General features: G+C 36.0%; 1 protein-coding gene across 2 annotated transcripts; it reads right to left on the bottom strand.

Moving 5' to 3' along the window:
• Positions 1 to 2,668: 2,668 nt before the first annotated feature.
• LOC107795941 (isoleucine--tRNA ligase, chloroplastic/mitochondrial) lies at positions 2,669 to 21,815 on the bottom strand. 2 transcript variants are annotated; one of them, XM_075257190.1, is made up of 22 exons: positions 21,609 to 21,815; positions 21,042 to 21,240; positions 20,745 to 20,899; positions 20,566 to 20,667; positions 18,297 to 18,366; positions 17,171 to 17,283; positions 16,982 to 17,050; positions 16,607 to 16,714; positions 15,983 to 16,130; positions 14,464 to 14,695; positions 13,930 to 14,216; positions 13,666 to 13,802; positions 13,427 to 13,574; positions 13,135 to 13,266; positions 10,801 to 10,929; positions 10,097 to 10,224; positions 9,849 to 10,013; positions 9,423 to 9,548; positions 6,529 to 6,602; positions 4,580 to 4,829; positions 3,715 to 3,894; positions 2,669 to 3,257 (listed from the first exon to the last, which is right to left on the bottom strand). In XM_075257190.1, exons 1-22 carry the CDS (start codon positions 21,666 to 21,668, stop codon positions 2,976 to 2,978), a joined length of 3,294 nt encoding a protein of 1,097 aa, XP_075113291.1. In that variant the 5' UTR covers positions 21,669 to 21,815; the 3' UTR covers positions 2,669 to 2,975. The 2 variants fall into 2 exon arrangements, with proteins under 2 accessions (XP_075113291.1, XP_075113292.1); XM_075257191.1 differs by having other exon boundaries at positions 20,566 to 20,678; positions 21,609 to 21,749.
• Between the last annotated feature and the right edge of the window lie 1,077 nt (positions 21,816 to 22,892).

The raw sequence follows: 22,892 nt of genomic DNA, 5'->3' as shown, positions 1-22,892 counted from the left end.
ATCCAGATATTAATCCTAGCGGCTGCAATTTTCTTATATATGCGATATTAACATGTCCTAAGCTAGCATGCCATAAAGAAATAGAATCAACCATGTAAGCAGAAGAAGATGTATTTTTAGATCTAGTATCAAAAGCATTAAGCACAAATAAACCGTGATTACAATATCCATTATCCACAAAAATATTATTTTTGGTCAGTATGACCTCATCATTTTCAAAGAAAACCTTCACTCCAACCTTTCCTAATAATCTCACAGAAATCAAATTGGTTTGGATATTAGGTACATGCAACACATCACTCAATGCTAGAGTTTTACCAGATATGAGTTTGAGAACAATTTTTCTTTTACCAAGAATGCTAGTTGTTCTTAAGTCACCAAGATAAATAGTTTCTTCTCCTTCCTCAACTTGGGTGTAAAAAAAAATTATTTTTGTCTACACAAATGTACCTAGTAGCACCAGAGTCTATCACTCAATTTCTCACATTGTCCACATTATTTATTTGGGAAATGACCCTAATAATTATATTATCCGCTTTAGTCAAATTTAATTTTGACTTAGCGAAATTGTCATTTATCATAACTCTTCTCTTGCGTTGAGGTGCATTTTTCTTGAAGGTTTTAATATTAGCATTGGATATGTAACCATGTCTATTCATATACATGTGTTTTGACATTAGTGTCTGTCAAAGTTATGGATGCAATAACATGTTTGCAATACCGTGGATATCTGGCAGGACAGCTGGAACAGTGGAGTCAACACCAAAATTGGTAGTACCATTAAAAATTTCTGTAGTGGTATTACTTGCTATAGTTTTTTAGATTGAAGGGAAATGACATCGGAAAATAACAATAATAATATTATTTGTAAGCAGATATACGAATTGGCTTGAGTCGTGCTGGGCACTGTCCTAAGAAATTATTTCAGCAATGTGAAATATTTTCCTAGGATTAAACAAGTCCGTCTCTATTTATTTAGTGGATACAGGAAACAACAAAATTAAATAATAAATCCAGCAGGTTAAAAAAAATTAATAATAATAATAATAACAATAGGTAGGAAGAAAGTAATGATTAGTTAAAAAGAACTTTTGGTCAAGAATTGAGTGAATATGATGGCTAATGATCATTCTATTTATAGTATGAAAATGAGTTTAGTTTCATGACAAGTGTCTTACTTGTTAATTTTCTTTCATGCAAGATGACAACACATCTCATGTAAAATGACACTTGGCTTAGCAAGGCCATTTATCAGACAATCTTTTAAATCAGTGCCACATGTAAAAACTCTTGTCATGTAAAAGTATTTGGCCACAAGACTTTATGCGGCAAGCAACTTGAAAATAGATAAGACACCTGTAAAATAAAAAGACTCATGGCTATTTAAAATTTTGAAAATACTCGCACAAGATTTACAATAATTCAATCTTTATGGATCGTTGGACCACGAAAGTACTTTTATTATTCAAGCTCTTATAAATGGGGCATTTGCATCTATACCCGCTTTTTGGGTCACGTTTTAACTTGTGCCCGCTTTGTAAAAAAAATTGCAAGCGTACCCACTTTTTCGTGTAACTTCAACATACGGGGCTGAAGTAGCAAAGGCAATCACGCAAAACTTCAGCATTCTAGTAGACGGGCCTGAAGTAGCAAAAATTGTTGAACTAAGTGTGCTGAAATTTTTGTTTGTAATTGCTAAACTTAAACATAGTGCTGAAGTTTTGTTCTCTATTTGCTGAAGTTTTTGTTTGTAAGTGCACTAAATAAGCTGAAGTTTTTTTGTCCTGGATTCATTAGTTTTATTATTAAGCTTTTTCAAAAACTTCAGCAGAAGATGCTGAAGTTATTTAGTTCATTTATAAAAAATTTAGCACTAAATAAGCTGAAGTTTTTTTGTCCTGGATAAGCTTTTTCAAAAACTTCAGCAGAAGATGCTGAAGTTATTTAGTTCATTTGTAAAAACTTCAGCACTAAATAAGCTGAAGTTTTTTTGTCCTGGATTCATTAGTTTTGTCATAAAGCTTTTTCAAAAACTTCAGCAGAAGATGCTGAAATTATTTAGTTCATTTGTAAAAACTTCAGCACTATATAAGCTGAAGTTTTTGAAAAAGCTTTCTAACATACTAGATAAATAATCAAATTGTCAACAGTATCTAAATCATAAATTTTGGAAACAATAAACGTGAAAAGAACAGAATTATCATGAAAAGAATCACTAAGTGTGACCTTAAACTTCCCACACGTGGAAATATTCACAAATTATTGTCTACTAACTTACGTAATTATTTATAATTTGTTTTTAAATTGAAGTTATTTAAAAAGTGGGTACAAGTTTAAAAAAAAATATATAGATTAAATGGGGGCGACCAAATAGGGCGCCCCGTGCAATTTTTACAATAATAATAATAACAATAATAATAATAATAATAATAATAATAATAATAATAATAATAATAATAATAATAATGATTTTAGTGCTTGAATTTTGAGCGTCCTTATAACTTTGAACCCCCATAAAAAACTAAACTCAATCAAGGGATAACTACATTTCATCAGTTCAACCACAGTTGCTCTCTTCTTCCCTCTCAGAGTCCAAAATCCTGCAATCCCAGCTGGTTTAATATTGTTTACCAAAATAATTTTCCACTAAAAAAAAAGTCTAACGGGATGCCTAAAATAATCGTGTAATTTATTGTTGGATCATCAAACAGGGTCTGAATCAGATCCTTTACAAAAGGCCAGTTATCCATCTATGCATTAATGCATGTACAAAAATATTATCCTAACTTTAAAATATAAAAAAGATTCTCCATTTGTGTTTTTCTTTCTCTATTTTAATGAATTACATCAGAAGGGCTGATGCCTCATTTGGTAATGAAATTGAAACTTTTGAAGATTCAATCGGAGACAAAAATTACAGTTGGATGTGAAGCTTGTAGTAGTTGTAAACCTCCAGATTTTTGGACCGATTAACTTCATTGTGCTATAGCCTCTTTTGCTTCACTCTGTGTGACCTTGGCTAAATCTTCAGGATCACGAATTGGTAGACCAATAACCACGTTGTGACAGCGGCCACATAGCAAAGGATGCTCAGTAAATGAACCTACTTGAGGTGAATAATTCCAGCATCTGTCGCACTTTGAGCCATCTGCATGGGATACGCCAATCCAGATTTTGTTCCCTTCTTCAATGAGGTACTCTCCGTTGTACTGAACATCTTTAATCCTTTCATCTTCCAAGGAGTTGAGAATCTCCACCTGCAGAAAGTGCAACAACGTAATGCATCAAACCAAGAAAATCATAAAATCATGTGCTCGAAGAAACTCTTTTTGCATTAAGTTTTCAAACCTAACTTCATCAAGTAAACACGATATTTCGATTATGGAGTCCAAGAATTCCTAAACAGAGACAATAATATTTCAAGTGGAACTATTGCCACACGTGTGTAACAGAGTTCAGCCGAAAGGATGACCAATTTGCAAGTGTGACCAACCCAAATATTTGTTTGAAGAACTTTATTGGCAACTCAAAGTAGGTTTTCAAGAGGATTCAATTTAGTTTGTTTCAAGCTCAAGTGAGCTCGGCAACAACATAGCAACTAAAAGCGGGGAGAGCTGGTGCTTGTGAAGACATGGAAATTGACGCATTTATACCATGGCCTATAGAGCCTTGAGCATCAGCCATAACTATAGTTCAAACGAGAGCGCAGTATACCTGAGATGTTATAAATATGCGATTTAGAGCATCTGCATCATTTGTAGGTTTGCACATTTTCTTTAGTCTCTCAGCCAGGCTTTCATTAGAACAGTAGAGATACACCTTGGCCTCTAAGCTGGAGCCGATCAATTTTCCATTTCGAGCTACTTCCAATGCTTTGTTAACTTCCGTCCTTAGCTGGTCATAGTTGTTCAAATTGCCATCATCAGATAACGATTAATAAAGCAGGTCGAGAAAAGGAAAAGTCGGGACCTCCAAACGAACAGCAATTCAATAGAAAGTGAAATAGGCTCTGTTTGGCATAAAGAAAAATGCCACAAATAGTTTAAGTTGTTAAACAGAAAGACATCTGATGTAATAGACTATAATTTCGCAGCCCCAAATTATTAAAGCTACCAAAGGGCTGTGGAATTCTTACATGGAGTGCATCATAGAAATATAGAGATCAGCTGCCTTTGAGCTTACTTAAGCAACTGGTAGCTAGACTGGAATACTAGGCCAAACTTAAGTTTAAACAACTGGTACCCGATTGAAAGATTGGGCCAAACTATGTGGAGTTATCTGTATCAAAACGTCTTCGTATAGAAATTGAGAAGCTTTAGTCAATATCCCAGTACTCTAAGGGGCAAGGATAAGAGGAAAATATCACATTGCAAGGAGTCCTAAGCCAATGATGTTTTACACCTATACTCTTCCTTTTTTTCTGAAAACTCCTAGTCATCCTATACACGAGGGATGAAAAAAACCTATATTTGAGGGAGATGAGTACATGAATAACATCAATTTGCAAGGCATTCTAACCCTGTTTAACTCCCTAGTCATCATTAATGTCTCATCTTTGTCTCAGATGTAGAACAGTTACCTCAAGTATTTTTCCCCAAAAATCAACTTCTTCCTCTGGAAAAGAAAGGTGTTCTGCATCTAGTTCAGGCCATCTTGACTCAAAAACATATTTGGCAACATGCCCATCTTCAGTAGTATGCTGGAAAGGAAGATGCTGCCAGACATCCTCAGCCAAATGAGGTAAGATGGGAGCAATTATCCTTCCGATTGAAAGCAAATGGGCTTCAAGGACTGTTTGACAACCCCTCCTTGTAAAACTTGTACTGCCCCTGAAAATAACAATTTTCATTAGCATCTAACTAATCTTTCAATACGAGCTGTTAATGAATTCAGGTAACAAGCTGAAGCCTGGATTCAAAGGTCGCCTACAATATCTAATACAAAGAGAATAGCAGAAGCATCAATGTAAAACAAAGAGCAAGGCACTGAATCCCCACATGAAGTCAATTTTTAGAAAATCTGTCAAAACTCATATACAGAGGACATAAAACCCTAGATCAACAACTGTATATGGGATATGAAACCTGTCACCAAAATGATGACTTGGAGCCAAGAATTGAAGACTCAGAATACCAACTTTCTAAGAGAACTAAATAAGTAGCTTGGATCTCAAGTTTGATACAAAGACTCTTAGTAGATACATGTTCCTACCATCAAACTTCACTTTTCACATAAGATAAACTTATCAACCCGAGGTACTCCGAGACATTCTACATAAGTAATTGATTGTTGAATAAGTTACATGCCATATAAAATTTGAGTCAGAACCTACTAGGAGAAAGATAAACTGGAACAACAAGGTTCTCTTGCTTTTTCTAGAGCCCATAATCTACATGTTAGGCTTCCAGAATGAGGATAAGAATACAAATCTAAGGAGCAAAGAGCCCAAATGAATTGTCCTCCATCTATACAAGCGTCCAAGACGTGACATTGATATGTTTCATAGTATTCCATAAATTGTGATTAACTGTGTTTTGATGAATTGTTCAAGGTTCGGGGATTCAGAATCGCAGTCGTTTATTTGATCGAATAGAGGATTTAGAGTCACAAACCTAACAACAAAACAAACAAGAAAGTTCACTTTAACCGAGACATCAGCAGCAGGAATTTTTGCAGCTTTGGCCCTTGTGAAAAGAGGGTAATTTGGCTTCCATTCAGCTTAATGGAAAGTGACACTTCTACTCCAACTTTTGACACTTCCATTGGAAAAAAAAAAAAAAAAAAAGCAAGCAAAATGATTTCAATTTTGAGGAATAATTTGGTCCGCAACACCAGCAGCTCTAAGCAACCCAAATCCTACCCTTCCTCAACTCCCTGCTTCTCCTCTGTAATCCTACCTCCAACTCCAGTCGACCAAGAATGCCCATCCACAACTACCCCTTCCTTGTAGCCTCAACTGCAATCCTGGCTCCCTGCCCCCAACAGGTACCTTATCCCCATCGCCTCTACTGCAGTTTTTCTCCTTCCTTCCCTCCCTACAGTCTCCCATATTTTGAGCTTCCATTATCTACAGTCTACCGATCTCTGATGAGTCAATACTATCTCTTACCAACAGCAGATCTTACTTATCGTTTTCTTCTGATTCTTTTTCTTCTTTCCAAAACATTGTATGAGAAGTACCCAAATACAGCTCATTTTGATGGCAAAAATGGGTTTATTAGGTAAGGAGCCAAAATTCCACTTCTGGATAAATCTACAAGCCAAATTGCAGGTTCAATAAAGGCCACCATCAGAAGTACCTCATACAAGAGGGTTCAAAACTGCAAAGCAATCCTTATAACTATTAATTACTATATCGCTCTTTTAATAGCAGCAATTCAGTACTCACTGCCTAAGGTAGCATTATGTCTTGCTTTGTTTTATATTCTTTTAACTATTTTTTAAAATTTTCTCAGGACTTGAAACATTATACAAGCTTGGGGAGAGAATAAAAAAGTGAAGAGTATGTAGAGATACAACATGTATTACCCAACATAAAGCCGATCCTTCGCAACATCGAGATAGAAGTTTGAGAGGTCAACTATCACAAAGCGCTGAATCACCTGCAGGGATAATGAATAATAATTACACAAAAAAGGATGCCTTCCATTAAAGGGATAAAACTAGTAAAGTATCAAAAGAACTGTCCATCAGCTGATAATTAAATTCATCTCAAAACAAACATTTTCATGAAATTAAACTTTCAACTGCAAGAAGCCGGAAATTAACTGAAAATATTTAATATATCCATCTCATGGAAAATACTAAAAGGCTCTTTATAATCTTCTTATCGACATTATAGTATTACTACACGGTGTCACAGATTAGGGATCTAATAACCTTTTAACGTGGAGTTTACGCCAGTATGATTCTTGGTTAAGAATATCGTTTTGCTTTATTACACTTGAGGGGATTGAAATAAATTTTTTTCTCTCCCTCCTTTGCTCACCTCCCATCCATCCAAGTGTTTTGTTAACTTCTAATACCATCAATTTGACAAGATGGCACCAAGACCAAGAGAAGACATCATAACTGGACTTGCATAAATAGGTTGATTTTGTGCACAAGCATAGCTAACACCTTCCATATCAATATTTTGTCAAATTAGAAGTAAATTAAATATTACTCCCTCCCAATTTATGTGACACTCTTTCCTTTTTAGTCAGTCCTAAAAAGAATGACACCTTTCTATATTTAGTAGTAATAACTTAACTTTACATTTTCTAGTTGACCTTTAATGATATGATTTAAAGCCACACAAATATCTATGACTTGTTTTTTGCCACAAATTTCAGAAGTCTTTCTTTTCTCTTAAACATTGTGCCCAGTCAAACACCAACACATAAATTGGGATGGAGGGAGTAGCATTTCTCTATGCCATACAGATGCACTCGTGCAATTCCTAGCTGTATTACAAATTCCAGCTTTATAGGTTCTGATGAAATCTTCTCCATACTGCCAGAACCAATTTCACCACAAGCTCGTCTATCCATTGAACTTCGATGTATCAGATCACGTAATTATTTCACTTAACTTCGGAATATATTGGACTCCTAGAAGCCTATCAGCCTTGTCTGACTAAGAGAAAAAACATGCAATTTGTCACTGGTAACAAATACTTTTCAAGGAAAACTGGAGGCTGTAGATGCCGGAACTACAATAGTACGATTCAGATGTTACATTATCACTCATGCACAGAATTAAGATAACTCACACCTGAAAGATGCTAACCAAACAACTCCTTTTATTCACTATCCCTTGAAGTTTCGAAAGAGTTAAACCTATAGCCCCTTTTTTTTAAATATAGACATAATAGAGATTAAAGAGAAAATGAAGTAGAATCACACAAGTAGAACCAGATGTTTCAATCACACACACACACGCACACACACAGTGGCCACTTTATAGCAGCTAAACATCCTCCCTTTTTTTTACACTAGGCCCTTGACACTGCTGCAACTAAACTTCCACCGAAAAGGATTTGTTGCTCTTATGCCTACCTTCTCAGCTAGAAAGATCTGATCATGACGAGCTTCCTCACTGTGGTAGAACAGAATAAACTAGGTAGCTGGAAGGTGTACATTCCTTTAGTGGATCATGGAACGTTTCTTCCAGAAATCCCCCTCAACCTAACCTTATCATTCCAAGCCAGGCTATTAGGTCACCTTCCATTGGAATTATTCAAAGCTCTTCTGTTTCAGAAATGATCCTTACTAGCACTGGATAAGAATCCATCCATTCCCTCCTTATTTTGCAGAATAACCACCGATAACGCTGTTGGCAAGACAAAACTGAATCCTAACAAGTTGCTGGCTTTTATCAGCCGCTCATAGAAATACACCTTCACAGGTGAAATTCAATACCAGCCCGCATATGTTGTATCGTTTGGACAGAAAGAAAGTTGCTTTGAAGATAGTGCTAACTCTTTCCAAAAGATTAAGTTTATTGTATAATATTGTTTTACTTTTGGTGTAGAAAGGAATTATAAATGAGGATGAACAGTATTCATGGAATCCTTACATGAATTTTAGGGAATATTTTGCTTTTTGCTTTTTACGCCTTCACTGAATATTAGTCATTCTATTCAACAGAATTGATGTGTTATGTTCCCTATCGTCAATCCTCCTTGGATATTGGCCTTAAATTTTTCTTCTGTATTACCTTTTTTTTTCTTCTGAATAAATATTTTCCTCCATACTTCTTGTGCTAAGCCTTTATCCTTTTCCCAAAATATCATTCAAGCAGCCAGAACTCTTCAACTAACTTCTGTTCTCCTAACTACCAAGTACAACTGCAGCAAGTTGACTGCCCCTAGAGAACCGTAGATTTAAGATTGAAACTTTGGGCAGAACTAGGGATCCAACAACTTGACTTCGAGGTGTGACTGGTGCCGAAATGTTATTTTTTTACTGACAGGGTTTGTATGCTTAAATAAAGAATATCTGATTTAGTTTCTAGTTTCTTCAGATTTTCCCCAACTATCAAGTAAAACTAGAACAAGTACATCAAGGTTTTAATCTTCTGAAAACTTCATTGATTTGTCATTGGTGACAGAAATGGTGTCTATATCCTTAAACTCCACTGCTACAGTGCCACTTCTACCTTACCACTTAGCTCATGTTGACACACATATATGATGCAACTGATCTGCTAATTGTGGTTATAGATCTCATCTCCTGACGAACTGAGAGAAATGTACGTAGCTTATACCATGACCAAGATCCTCCCCCTCTTGTAGTTAAAAGAAATTGCGAAGCTCCTCTTTTCCTTCAATGATATGCACTCTTACTATCTTCAATCAAACAATTGCCTTTTTCCGTATAAGCAAAGTTTTAGAGTCGTCACATTTCAGGAACTTGAAACATCAACTAAAGAAAACATACCTGAAATATCTTGAAAAACTGATAATTTTCATAGCTCTCTCTGATGTTGTTCACAACATTAGCAAGCTGGAATAACGCATACTGATCAATCATAGGAAGATCACTATACGGGACTGCACAATCAGCCTGCAGAAAGCAAATTTCAGATAACACTTCACGTCAAAACTACCAATGTTAAGTTATGAACATCTAATTCAAGAAAACTAATAAACTCATCAACTTTAACAAGTAACAAACAATACTCAGTTCAAGAGTCGAGCATAAGAGGGATCTATAAAACGGACTGCACATGCTCTAGGTGTGTATGTGTGATAGAGAGAGTAAAAAGAGCTTAGCAGAAAAAGAAGATGATGCTGCACAAGTGATCAGAGCATGTAAGAACATTCTTATTTTGGAAATAGCCTTGATTGAGATTGTTAAACCTACTTTCCAATCGTGGAGATTTGCTAGAAGGAATCGAAGTGTTCCTCGCAATTTCCGGTATATGTCAGACATTTGACGAAGGACTTGAGGTCCAATCAACACGTCGCCGGTATAATCTACACTTGAAACCCAAAGCCTTAATACATCAGCACTATATGGAGGACTTTCCTGTCAAAGGTAAAGTAGAGACGTCAATTCTTGTCAAGAGCAGGTGTGAGGTGCACACTAATTGCAATAAATCGGCAACACACCTTTTGGTTTTTCCCTCCTTCAATCACCATCCTTGGATCAACAACATTGCCCAAAGATTTGCTCATTTTCAACCCCCTTTCATCCAGTACAAATCCATGCGTAATAACACCACGATAAGGGGCCATGCCTGCAATTATGACATATGATGAGAAAATTACTATAAGGCAATATCTCGAAGAGCCAAAATCTAAAATTTAGACTATAAGAATGAAATCACTAATTACTGCCATGTAGTAAGAGCCCCTACTAAGGATTTTGCAGCAAAAACAGTTTTGCTTCTTTTGGATCATCCCTCATTGTCTCCAATGTCCAGGAATTTTTGCAAATCCTTTATCCTCTTCCAGAATATAACTTACCACTGTTTAAGGAGAATAAGATGGTACACTGTAGGACTGAAGTTGCAGAGAGAGAGAGAGAGAGATCTATATGAATAATAGCAGATAGTAGAGGACTATAGTTATGGTTTCAGATGTAGAAACATTGAACAACCATAAAGCCCAAAAAGGAGGTCAATGGGGTCGACTAATTCCCCGGGAAGTTAACCCTGTTTCTTTACCTAATTTTTGTAGCCAAGCTTGATATTTCCTGGGAGAAAGAGACTAACAAAAGATTTTTTTTCTTTTATAAGGTAAAGATTTAAGATTCTCTAAACCTTAAGTAATATTACATAGGATGAAGAGGAGGACTACAAAATGCCCCTTACCTTTAGTGGCAATACTAGTTAGCAAGGAACTCTGGAACCAACCACGATGTTGATCTGTACCCTCAAGGTATAAATCTGCAGGGTAATTAAGGCTTTCTCTTTTGTCCAGCACCGCAGCCCATGAAGAACCTGAGTAAACAGTGGTTAACATTATAATCCTAGTGCTAAAGAAAAATTTACATTAGGGACTTCTCATGAAATATAGTTAAACCGGCACATTGATGAAGAGAGAAAATATCAGGGAAACAACACATAAGACACAAAAAAGAAAAAGAGAGAGAGAGAGAGAGAGAGAAGGATGTAAGAACGACATACTGAACACCCAAAAACTATAAATTTGATGCAGCAGGAAAAACTGAAATGCAAAAAATGTTAGTTTTGTAGGATTTCCGCTCATCTTAGGTTGTAAATAAAGAACCCTAACTTTCACCTCCGTTTCCAGTTGAATTAACCTATTAGAATTGTAAGGGAAAATGCAAATGCATGCATAAATGGACAGGAAGAGGATATAAGCTGAGGCACACTTTGCTGGAACAATAATAAACAAAACTCCAAGCGAAGATGGATAAAGTTCTGTGTATATTGTACTCAGCTCTTCCACAAACGCAAACAAATGTTTGTCACTCAAATAAACAATTTTTGAAAAATTCCTATTTCGGCAATATTAACCATCATGGATATGAAGATTGTCTTTAATCTTGTACGTTGTTCACATTTTGGAGCTTTAGTTGAAGTAGTCCTATAGGGTAGAAAAGAAAATGGAATCTAGCAAGGTGATCCATTCCTGCACCCAATATAGTTGGGAATATCACAAATGACCCAAAAAGGGAATGAGGACATTCAATTTGTTGGCATTACAGGTAGGGGTGTCAATGGATATTAGAAAACCGACTAAACCGAGCGAACTGTACCGCACCGAACCGATTTTTAGGTTTCTTTTAAAGAAACCGTAGGTTTTTATATAAATCTATAACCGTACCGATAATTAGTGTAGGTTTTTTATTTTATAAAAATAAACCGAAAAAATACCAAACCGTACCGAATAAATTTTACATGTGAAAAATATATTCATATAGTAAGTTTAAAACTAATAAAGTATTAAATTTTTCATTGGGTCTTGGAATTATGAAAACTGTTACAAGCCAATAAGTAATTAAACTCAAAATACTAATTCCTAAAACCTATTCTGCTACTTATACTTAAAACTAAGCTATTTCAAGTATCTTTATTAGCAAGACACAAAGTATTCTAACAATTATGAGTAGCAAACTACAATTTTTGAATATGTTTCCTTTTATATAATTTAGATTTATCTTTTTAAATATTTAATATAGACTTTATTCTTGAGTCCCAACTTGGTTAATATCTTTCCACTCGTGTGATTTATATTTTCTTTGTTTTTACTTGGTTTCTTTTACGTTGGTGTCGAATAGTTGTGTATCTATACTCTAGCCATTTTTCATGTTTTTTAATTCATTATCCTTTAAACAGTAAAAATGTCTAGAGAGTTTCGCTAAGTCCTATAAAAGAAGGTACGTTGTTGCATTCTATTTTTACTGGTGAATTTTATATGACATTTAAAAAATACCGAAAATTAACCGAACCGTACCGATACCGAAGTGAAACCGACATGATTGGGACGGTTTCGAAAAGTCTAGTTTTGGTTATACATAATAAAATAACCGAAAAATTGGTATGGTACAAATTTTATAAAATAACCGGCCGAACCGAACCATTGACACCCCTAATTACAGGCAGCTTTGTTGGCAAAGTGGTTAATAAGAATTTCGACCATCTCACTTGGTGATAACAGTTCATCACACTCTATTCGGTTGTATCCGGTTCAAGAACCTTCTCTTCTTTGTCACCTTTGATTCAACTACCATCTTCACCAAGAATGGCATGGTCGTTGTTAAGTGTCCCACATTCAGTGAGAGCAAGAACCAGGAAGTAATTCCATAATGTTGAGAATTAGCTACAATTATTTAACTACTTGCCCTGATCAAGGTAAACTCGAAATTTGGAGGATAAGGTATTCTATTTGCCCGTTTAAGAAAAAGAAGTTTTTAGTCACTTTAATTATGGGGTCCTACCAAACCCAGCTTCAGAAACTCAATCATAAAGGATGGCCGGAGAGGAGAAACTGACTAGTACTGCTGAATAGATAAAATTATTTTCAAAAACAACAAGAAGCAAAGGAGAAACCACCAAGACATATAGATTTTAGCCATGGCACCATAAAGTTTCAAGTAAACAATGATCAACATTTATCCCCAAAAAGGGAATTGTTGAGCTAGTTCAACAGGTACAGAGTACTGAAAGAAGCTATATCACCTGAGTCAAACCAAACATCCATCGTATCAGTCCCTTTTTCATAGTTTGATGCTTTATCACAATATTTCTCAGGAAGTAATTCCTCCACTGACATGTACCACCATGCATCGCTTCCTTTTTGCGAAATTATAGCTGCAAAAATCATGATACAAAGTGAGAATGAACATCTGCATATTCCCAATGCAAATTAAAGATTTTCATATTTAATAAGATTCATATGCAATGTAGTAGACAAGTTATTTATCACGCCCCATATGCAGAAGTACAAGAAATCACAACATGAAAGCTTTACATTTGATATGATCTACAGTTTCTTCATTCATCAGTGGCTCCTTTGATCCAACATGGTAAAAGACTGGAATGGGGACTCCCCATGTCCTTTGGCGTGATATACACCAATCCGAGCGGCCAGATGTCATAGCAGAAATACGGTTTACTGCCTGGAGACAATTATATTATGCAGTTACAAAGCCACTAAAGGACCAGCTGCTATCCTTAAAAGAATTTGAGAGCCAGAGTATTAACAAATACCTGAGTAGGAGTCCAAGTTACTTGGTTGATTGCATCCATTGCAGCATCACGAAATCCTTCTACTGATGCAAACCATTGTTCAGTAGCCCTGAATATTGTGGGCTTCTTTGTTCTCCAATCGTAAGGGTATTTGTGTTCTGCACAACATTTATTAGAAGAAAAGATTAGGATTACACTCAGAAGAAATATCACATTATTTAATGAATCATGGGAGACTTATAGTTTCTGAACATCTGAATAGGCACTGAAACAGTAACCACTTACTGTATGGCTCTACCATGACCAGTGACAGCTGTTCATCCAAGTAATCAATAACAGCAACATTGCCATTGCCAAGCACATCGAGCCCCCTAAATTGTCCAGCTTCTTCCGTAAATTTCCCAACATCGTCAACAGGGGAAACTATAGGCAAGCCATATTTCAAGCCGGTTACATAATCTTCCTGTCCATGACCAGGTGCGGTATGAACTAATCCAGTTCCTGACTCTGTTGTAATGTAATCGACCCCAATGACAACAGGGCATTCCCGGCTATCTATAGGATGGGTGTACCTGAGAAAAATTGAAAGTGGGTTCCTGATGTAATAATGAACAATTCCTCTCTAATAACAACTGTGAGGAACTCATGAACAACAAGCTTGGTTATGGACCCACATGGATTATACTTAAGGTCCATCAATTAACTTGGAATTCTGATAGCATAAACACATGAAAATCATTGGAAATATACGATTTGAATTGTATTTGGCAGCACAAGCAATAAGCTTGTGCAACCAGGCGTACAAGTTCAACACTTCACCTGCAATTTTCAAGATCCGAACCCAGTACTGTTTTCTTCAAGGCAAGCTTCAAGCCCCATTTTGCTTCTAATGCTGATACAAGGTCCAGAGCTACAATAAGATATAGGCTTTTATCGCCCTTCAAGAAATTTCCAAGCCTCTTCTTTCCATCCCCGGGAGATGTAGAATCGTCTGTCGATGCTGAGCAAACTTCAACAACGGCATACTGAAGCTTACCATTTACTGCAACAGCTGCAAATCCCCGCAATTATTATTAGACAATAATTGTACCTCAATATATTAATGGAAATGGAAAAAATGAATTTCCATACCACGACTTAATGAGCATTGACTATAGAAAAACCAAGCAAAATTTCACATGATAACAGACTAGCAGCACTTATATTTTGTTGAGACAACGGGCTGTGGTCAATAAATTCAATTCTATAACAAAAAAAGAACTCCACTTGAAAAGGGAAGTATCTTTAGCATTTCATACAAACCTGAAATGCTTCTGAAACTTGAGAATAAATCAAGCATTGGTTACTTAAGTCTTACACAGACACAAATTTATCTAGTTCTTAAATCTGCTTCTCTCAAAAAGGATGGAAAAAGGATGCAGCATAAAGATGGACAAAAAACATGCACTAACCCAGTAAATTCGGCAAAAGATACTCCCCCAGGAAGCAGATTCCTCAAAATCAGAGCAACAACGGAAATTTAAGTGAAGAAATCAATCTCATTAAGCAGTGGATATGACACAGTTGTGACAAAATGGACCTTGGATCTAACCTTTTTTTTGGGATAGATATGGACCTTGGGTCTAACTCAACCCAAAACATAGCTCATGAAAAGAGAATTGCCTAAGATAATATAAGAAAACCACAACCCAATCCCTCAACCAATGTGGGACTTGAGACCCCCTTAATTCCCAGGACTGGAAAACTGGAGCATGGATAACATAACACAGGGGCTGAATATTGAGAAACACAACAACAGGCATCGATGGGTTTGACTTTGATATCATGTGAAGGAATGGACCTTGGGCCTAACTCAACCCCAAATGTCAGCTCATGAGGAAACGATTGCCCAAAACCATATAAAGAGACCACATCCCACTCCAACTAATGTGGGACTTAACAAACAGTTATCAGCACATAACTGCATCAGCACCATTCTAGTGTTTGGTTGCTTATATATAAGCTTTTCATGGATTGGCTATGTTGTGCAGTGCCAAAATATGCACGCTTATCTAGACAATATATTCCAGCTTATATTTAACTATTTCATGTCAATAGTGACAACTACGATATCTTTCACACAGAAATTTGATGGTCCAAGCAGGAAACGTTTAACCTGAAGCCATAGTTCCAATGAGTCTGTCTTATACAACATGCAAAGTGGACTAATAATGTTCGAAGCATAACACCTTTCCTAATTTGGATTATTTACAGAAGAAAAAGAAAAAGAAAAAAAAAAGGGGGGGGGGGGGGGGAGTGTTGGGGTTACAAATTGTGATGATTCCATAAAACACCTTACCAGCATTAGCTGGTATTGTCCAAGGAGTCGTCGTCCAAATTGCCAAGCATAGATTGGGCAAGAATTCTTTCAATGAGTCACATGAAGCTGGTACATCAACTAGGCTGAAAATAGCATACATGCTCTTTGACACATGCTCCTCATTATACTGCATATAAACTTCATAGATGTTAGATAGAAACCGTGTATATACACACGAATAAATATATACATATACATAAACACACACACATATATATATGCATACTCATACAACTATATAACTAGCAGATCAAAGTTACACCGTTCAACCTTTCCAGTAAATTATTTATGATATAGCATATAGCATATATCAAATCGGAAAAAAAAGTAGAGAGAGAGAGGGGGGGAGATGTTAACCACACAAAACCTCTTCTAAAAAAATGAAATGGGAGATACAACAACATCATGACCCAGACTATGCTATTGCCCAGACAACTGATGAGGTTTCACCCTCACTCTGCCAGAAAGTACGAGTTAAAGTCAAAAAGTAGTAGAACCCACGGCCTTGTAAATCATTCAAGTTTTACCAATCTCCCAGGTGGAATAGAGTATCACAGAGAAAGTAGGTCATCTACGAAGAAGCAGCAATAGAAGTCCACATACCTCCAGTTCAGCCTCTGCAAGTGCAGTTCGAGATGAGGGACTCCAATGAACTGGTTTCCTGCCTCTGTAGATAAAACCTTGAATAGCCATCTGGCCAAATACTTCAATCTAGTAGAGAAGCATAAAGCAGGAAAGGAGTTTTGTAAGACTAGTTTGACGGTATAATTATTGTTAAACATAAAAAGAAATATATGCAGTTTACCTGTCAAAGAGAAAAGCATTAGTGCTAGCTTTCATAACAAGGATAGAAATAGAGAAGGCACACAAAACATTTAGTACAAAAGCAAACCCACAAAAGCATTACCAATAAGAGCAGATCTATGCGAGATTCAGCAAAAGACAGAGAAGGAGCTAAAAGAATTGCTGTGAAGATACCTGAGCAGCCTCATATTCTGGATGAAGAGTTAGATAGTGTTGATCCCAGTCAGCCCATACTCCATAACGCTGCAACCATCTCAGACTCATAAATGTTAGCATTATGATAAAACAGAATAAACAAGAAAGGAAGAGTAGAAGGACCATGATGAAAGAATATAGAATGGGAAGTAGTATATTATAAACAACCTTAAATGATGCCATCTGACTCTGCACTGTTGATTTTGCAAATTTGGCTGCCTTGTTTCGCAATTTTAGCGGTGTAAGCTCTTTTCTGGAATCAGCATCTAGTGACTGTAACACTGAAGTTAAAAGAAGCTGTCATGCCACCAAAATAAAAATTAGGCGGCACAGATAGAAGAGAACAGCATAATGGTATGTTCTAAAGTTTTGGTCCCCCTTATTCCATAATTTTTATCCACCATGTCAGACACTCGAGATAGTGTTTAAATTTCCAAAACAAGTCTTGCCAAATAGTTAAGGAATAAAGTGGAGTTGCCTGAGAATGATAGTCTCTAATCATTGGAACTGATTAAGAGAGAGAGAGAGAGAGAGAGAGAGAAGGAGAAAATGTGGGAAAAAAGAACTGTAGTAGGTGGAGTTTCCACAGACAGCAATAATATCTATATTAACCTCTATGCAAAAGGATCTTACTTCATTAAAAAGAAGCTTGCAGCACATTCTCTGATCAGGAACCAAGGGGGAAAAATCAATTTGATTATGGTTGTACTTAAGTCTACATGCTCTTAAGCCAATAATAGGTAACATTTCATCTCAAAAGACCAATGAAATTGTTTCAAAGACTGGTTTTGATCAGGAAAGAAGCCAATCTGAAGTGCACATGATCTGTAGTTTTGAGTAATGCCAATCTGAAGTGCACATGATCTGTAGTTTTGAGTAATCCAGTGTAGTTAAATCAAAGGATCTGAAGTAGAAAGGAGAAATAGGCTAAGAACAACAGAGGTCAACCAAAGAATGATACACGGCCTTAAGTAAAGCTCTATCGAAAGCACAGGCTACCATCTCTGACTTATATTTGTAATTGGTCTGCCAATTTGGAAGTTCAGACTAGGTATTTTGCATCACAAATGGTTTACGCCAACAAATGTCTGCTTCTTAAGCATAACAACTCAAGTAGCGCAGTGGCAGAGAATTTTAACAAATAGATACTTCTTTAAGGACAAAGCCAACTTTGACAAGTACATTCCCCGTAAATATAGGTTACATCTGCTAACATAGTTTAACCGTTAATCTAGACTTAAGCATAGGAATATTCAACGAACTTGACTGAAACTGCACAAGCAATGAAGTTTACCTTTTAACTCAATTGGTAAGCCATGGCAATCCCAACCGGGAACATACTGAACTTTGAAGTTTTGAAGAAGCTGATAAAACAGAAGGAACTGATTAGATATGGCAGGAATTCTTATGTTAATATACAGAAATGAATTGCATGTAGGGGTAAAAGCCCGTTAACTCTAAGTTCTGGCATAATTTGTACGTAGACATAATAAGTTCCAGGCTGCCTGGGATGTAGTCTTTGTGAATCACTTGTTAACTTAGTGCTCCCTTGAGTCCGTGTGAAAAATTTTAGGCAACATAGAACACAATATTAACCATACTGAACAATATTACAGCCAGCATAGCACTGAGATGCTAAAATGTTGAAGTAACATCATGTTAAAGCCTTATAGCTTTTGTTATTTTTCAGTACAAATCTCACCTACCTGCTTGTGTTATGTGCTTAAGCTAACCAACATGGATGCAAAAGATCTTATCCAGATCTAGCAGATAAAAGCAGACGATATTACACTAGAGCTCAACCTGTGTGGGCACAAATCATGTAATGACTAGTGAGAAGTAAAGGAAATCTTTCGACAAACTATTTGACAACACCAGCGGCTGTAGAAATTAGGCAAAGTTCAGCTAGTGAGGGTTAAAATTTCCTAAGCCGGCTTGCGAGCTACATACACTCAGGTTAGTTGTCGCTCGACTTGACAAGTCTTTTTCAGGCTCCAATAAGGAAGCTGGCTGAGGTTGATCTCTCCAATACACAATTTGTTAGTGAGCAACATGATTCTTTTTCATTTCTGGTGCTTACACTTACGAAGATCTATGTTATTAACATCACATAATCCTATATTCTCTTCATCTTCCGTTCTCTCTCTTCTTAGTCGTAACACATTTTTTATAAGGTAAAATAATTTTATTGATTTAGCGGCAAATCCCATATACAAGCAGTATACTAAAATGTAGAGAACAAACCTAAAATATAATATGATTGTCTACAGAAGTCACCAATTCATCTGCACTATGAAACAATTTGAACATTCAACACAAAATCTTAAGGCTACAGCTGGAGTATAGTATTCTCTAACACCCTCCGGCACATGTAACCAGGTTTTAGGGTTTACACGTGGATTCAATTTTTCTTTTTTTCTTTTGTTTTTTCTTTTTTTCTTTTTAAGTAGAGAGAGGAGGCTAAATAAAGTGGGCTTGGAATAGAGAAAGAGAGAGAGACAGATTAGGCTGAACAGGCTAATAAGTTGGCTTGGAGCAATGCTAGTGGCTCATTGGGCTGAACCGTGTGTGAGAGAGAAACCCTAAGCAACTCCATGGGCTGCATTGAAAGAGAGAGATCTAGAGCAATAGAAATGAAGAGATAAAGAGGCTGGGAAAATGGGTTCACCAACTTTTAGCTCGGATACCATGTGAATCTGAGTGTTCAACCCAAAACATTAAGGGTATGGTGGAGTAGCACAGGACCATTTAAACCCCTTTGAATACCTTTACATAACCGATGACAGATAGGTGTAGCATTCTCTGACATATACAAACAGGGGATTACCCCTTTGTCTCCTCTTCTTGCTATGAATCAACTCTATCCTTGATAAAATAATGAAAAATAAAAAGGTACCCTGTTGAATTAGTCGAGTTGCGTGCAAGCTGGTCCGGACATCACAGTTATAAAAAAAAAAGAATAAAAAGAAAAAAATCATAGAGTTGAAGCTTTCATTATTTACATGGAAAAAACATCTGTGGTTGCTCTAGATATTTTTTTTGAGATGGTAACATGCAGTTCTCTTCTGAAGAAGAATAACCCTTTATCTATAGCAAGAGCTACACAGTAACAACATATTTATGAAGGACTTATGTTTATCATAATGAAAAGAATAGAATTATCCTAATGATGAGTGTCGTTACTATCACAAAATGATCTAACTTAATGAAGAATTTCCATTGATGAATCTCAAAGTACCTCAAAAGAGCTTATGTAGAAGTAAGTGCTCCATGTTATCAGATCAAGACTTGAAAGCGAGTAACTTAAAGGCTCAGAGCTCTCAACAGATCACCTATAACCAAAAGTGGCAAATCAAATATGATCTACCCGAAGCAGCCACTGTTGGCATTCAAACCCTAATGTGCCAATCAAGAATTTACTCATATACACGCAACATGTTAATGTTCCTACCACCGCGAAGGCTAACCACCAAAGAGAACCAATGAACCTTGTTGCTATTTAGTCCAATGCACATACATAAAATAATAATACTAACTAAGAAAGAGTAAGCTTACATGCCAACCTTATAACGATTAATAATGTCCTTCAAGATCTTATTTAAAGCATGTCCCATGTGTAAGTCACCATTAGCATAAGGAGGTCCATCATGCAGAACAAAGGTGCCCTATCAAGAAACTGTAAACATTAGTCAAAAGCAATTCTCATTAGTAGAGATACTTAAGTCAGTCTTCAAGCACTCACCCCACTGTTCCTCTCAACAACTCTTTTAAAAACCTGGTTGTCATCCCATATTTTCTGAAGTTCAGGTTCCCTGACTGTGGAATTTGCTCGCAAGCCAAAGGCAGTCTTTGGCAGATCAACTGTGTCCTTGTATTTCCCATCTTCCTGCTTAGTCCCTAGACAACATCAAGCAGGCCAATCAGCTTATAATACTGCATCTTGTCAGCAATGACCGAAGTGACTAGTAACTACAATAACCAGCTCATTTTTATACTCAAAAAAACATAATTTCCAGCAATATCATATCAAATTCCCTACCTTCAGACCTTTTCTTGGCTGCCATCATCGGTCCACGAGACCTCCTCTTCGTGGAGGGAAAAGAATCATTATTGGAGTAGGTAGAGTAGCGGGTCATGTTCATAAGAGAGAAAACTCTAGCAGAAGAGCTGCTCCTTAAATTTAACAGGCTAACTGAAGTGGTTTCCCTGAGGGATGAGCAACTCTTTAATGACCAAAGCTGAGCAAACAGAAGATTCTACATCAGCCACCGGAAGCATAAATGAAGATGCCACAACATTCAAAGAAATCAATTACACACAATGAATTATAAGTGGCATCTTATCAAGCATCTGGCATGCAAACAATAATCAAGACTCTTCCCATAGAAAAAAAAATGAGTGAAGCAATAATCCATTATGCAGATACACACAATAAAGTGACACTCTCAATTGGACCTTAATAAAAATTGAATCTTGACTGCATGAACTAAAAAAAGATAGTCAAATAATGACATTGATTGTATTCTTATTAAGAAAAAAACTTGGGAAAGCAATGAAACCCATAAAAATTGCAACTTTAATTCATCAAGAAAACTCATAAAAAAACCTTATATGAAGAGGTTTGCATAGCCATTTTGGCTCTATTAAAAGGGTGGTTTCCGTTCATTTGAAAGTCCAAAGCTTTTCTTTCTTCTGCTGCTTTGACTACAGAAGATGGAAAAGCTGTGTCACTGCTTTGTGGATAACTGAACTAGCCAACGAGCTCCCGTGTCTTAGCGTTTTGCGATTTAGCCCTTAATTTCCAAATAATTGTATTGGTGACTTTGCTCGTGGGACTTTTCTTGTAAAGAATTGCACCTCTAGCCCTTATAGTTTATAGAAACTAGTATTTGAGTACACGGTTAATAGAGTCGGATGTAGTGAACAACTAACAGGTTCAACTGAACCCATAACTTACTTTATGTGTAAAAATTCATTAAAATTACAAAAATAATAGATATGAACTCATAACTTTAAAAATATAATGGGTTCGATGCTAAAAACCTTAAAAGTTGAATCCATAGTATTTAAATCCTGGATCCGCCTCTGACGATAATAAACTCCATATTAGCTAGTGTACTTCAGTTTAAAATAATTATTAAATAAAATTTTAAGTCGCTGAAAATGAAAACGTTGATCCCATTTTAAGAAATAGTTCCCCTTAAAATTATTGTGATTTCTAAGAACGTATGTAGAAATATCTATAAAAATTGTTATGACCTAATATTGAACACAAAACGTTAGTCATTTTCTATTCTTCGAAGATTTGTCATAATGCACAAATTGGAAATTTGAATATTTTGGTTTATTAGGAAATTAGGAATGAAGACGTTGGCCTTATAGCTTCTATTAATATTTATAATGTAAAGTTTAAAAATGATTAATATTTAGTTATTATTTACAAGTAATACAAATTATTTTATGTATATATAAATATATAGACAATTGTCATGTGTTGACATGAATCAAAAAAGAAAGAAAAATAATTAATAACTATTCATTTAGAATCCATTTACAACTCCTAGTGTACATAAACTAAAATTTTAAACAAAAAAAAAAGTGATCTATTATTTTTGAAAATGTTGGTCTCTTGATATCTCTATGATGTTTGCTGTAAGTGCTTGAATTTGAAGGCAATTTCCTTGAAAAGAATAAAGACGCAAGCGGATCCAAGGTGCTTCAACGAGTGAAGGGGGAGGTAAATAAAGACACAAGGTTTAATTCCAATCCTTAAGTCATGTCAGCAAGATGTTATGGAACTGTAAACATCAAGAAGGTTGAAAATATGGTCGAAAATTTGTCGCTAAAATTTCATTAATCAAACAGCTTTAAATAGGCACGTAAAAAAATA

Source organism: Nicotiana tabacum, chromosome 7 (assembly GCF_000715075.1).
Source record: "Nicotiana tabacum cultivar K326 chromosome 7, ASM71507v2, whole genome shotgun sequence".
In the NCBI taxonomy this organism is placed as follows: Eukaryota; Viridiplantae; Streptophyta; class Magnoliopsida; order Solanales; family Solanaceae; genus Nicotiana; species Nicotiana tabacum.
This window is presented reverse-complemented; position numbering and strand designations above follow the sequence as displayed.

Coding starts and splice junctions, on each gene's coding strand:
- LOC107795941 (XM_075257190.1), bottom strand. CDS start 21,668: ATGAACGGAAACCACCCTTTTAATAGAGCCAAAATGGCTATGCAAACC. Junction 9,549..9,848: donor CAAATCTCCACGATTGGAAA/GTAGGTTTAACA, acceptor TGCTTTCTGCAG/GCTGATTGTGCAGTCCCGTA. Junction 3,258..3,714: donor GCATATTTATAACATCTCAG/GTATACTGCGCT, acceptor CACTTTCTGCAG/GTGGAGATTCTCAACTCCTT.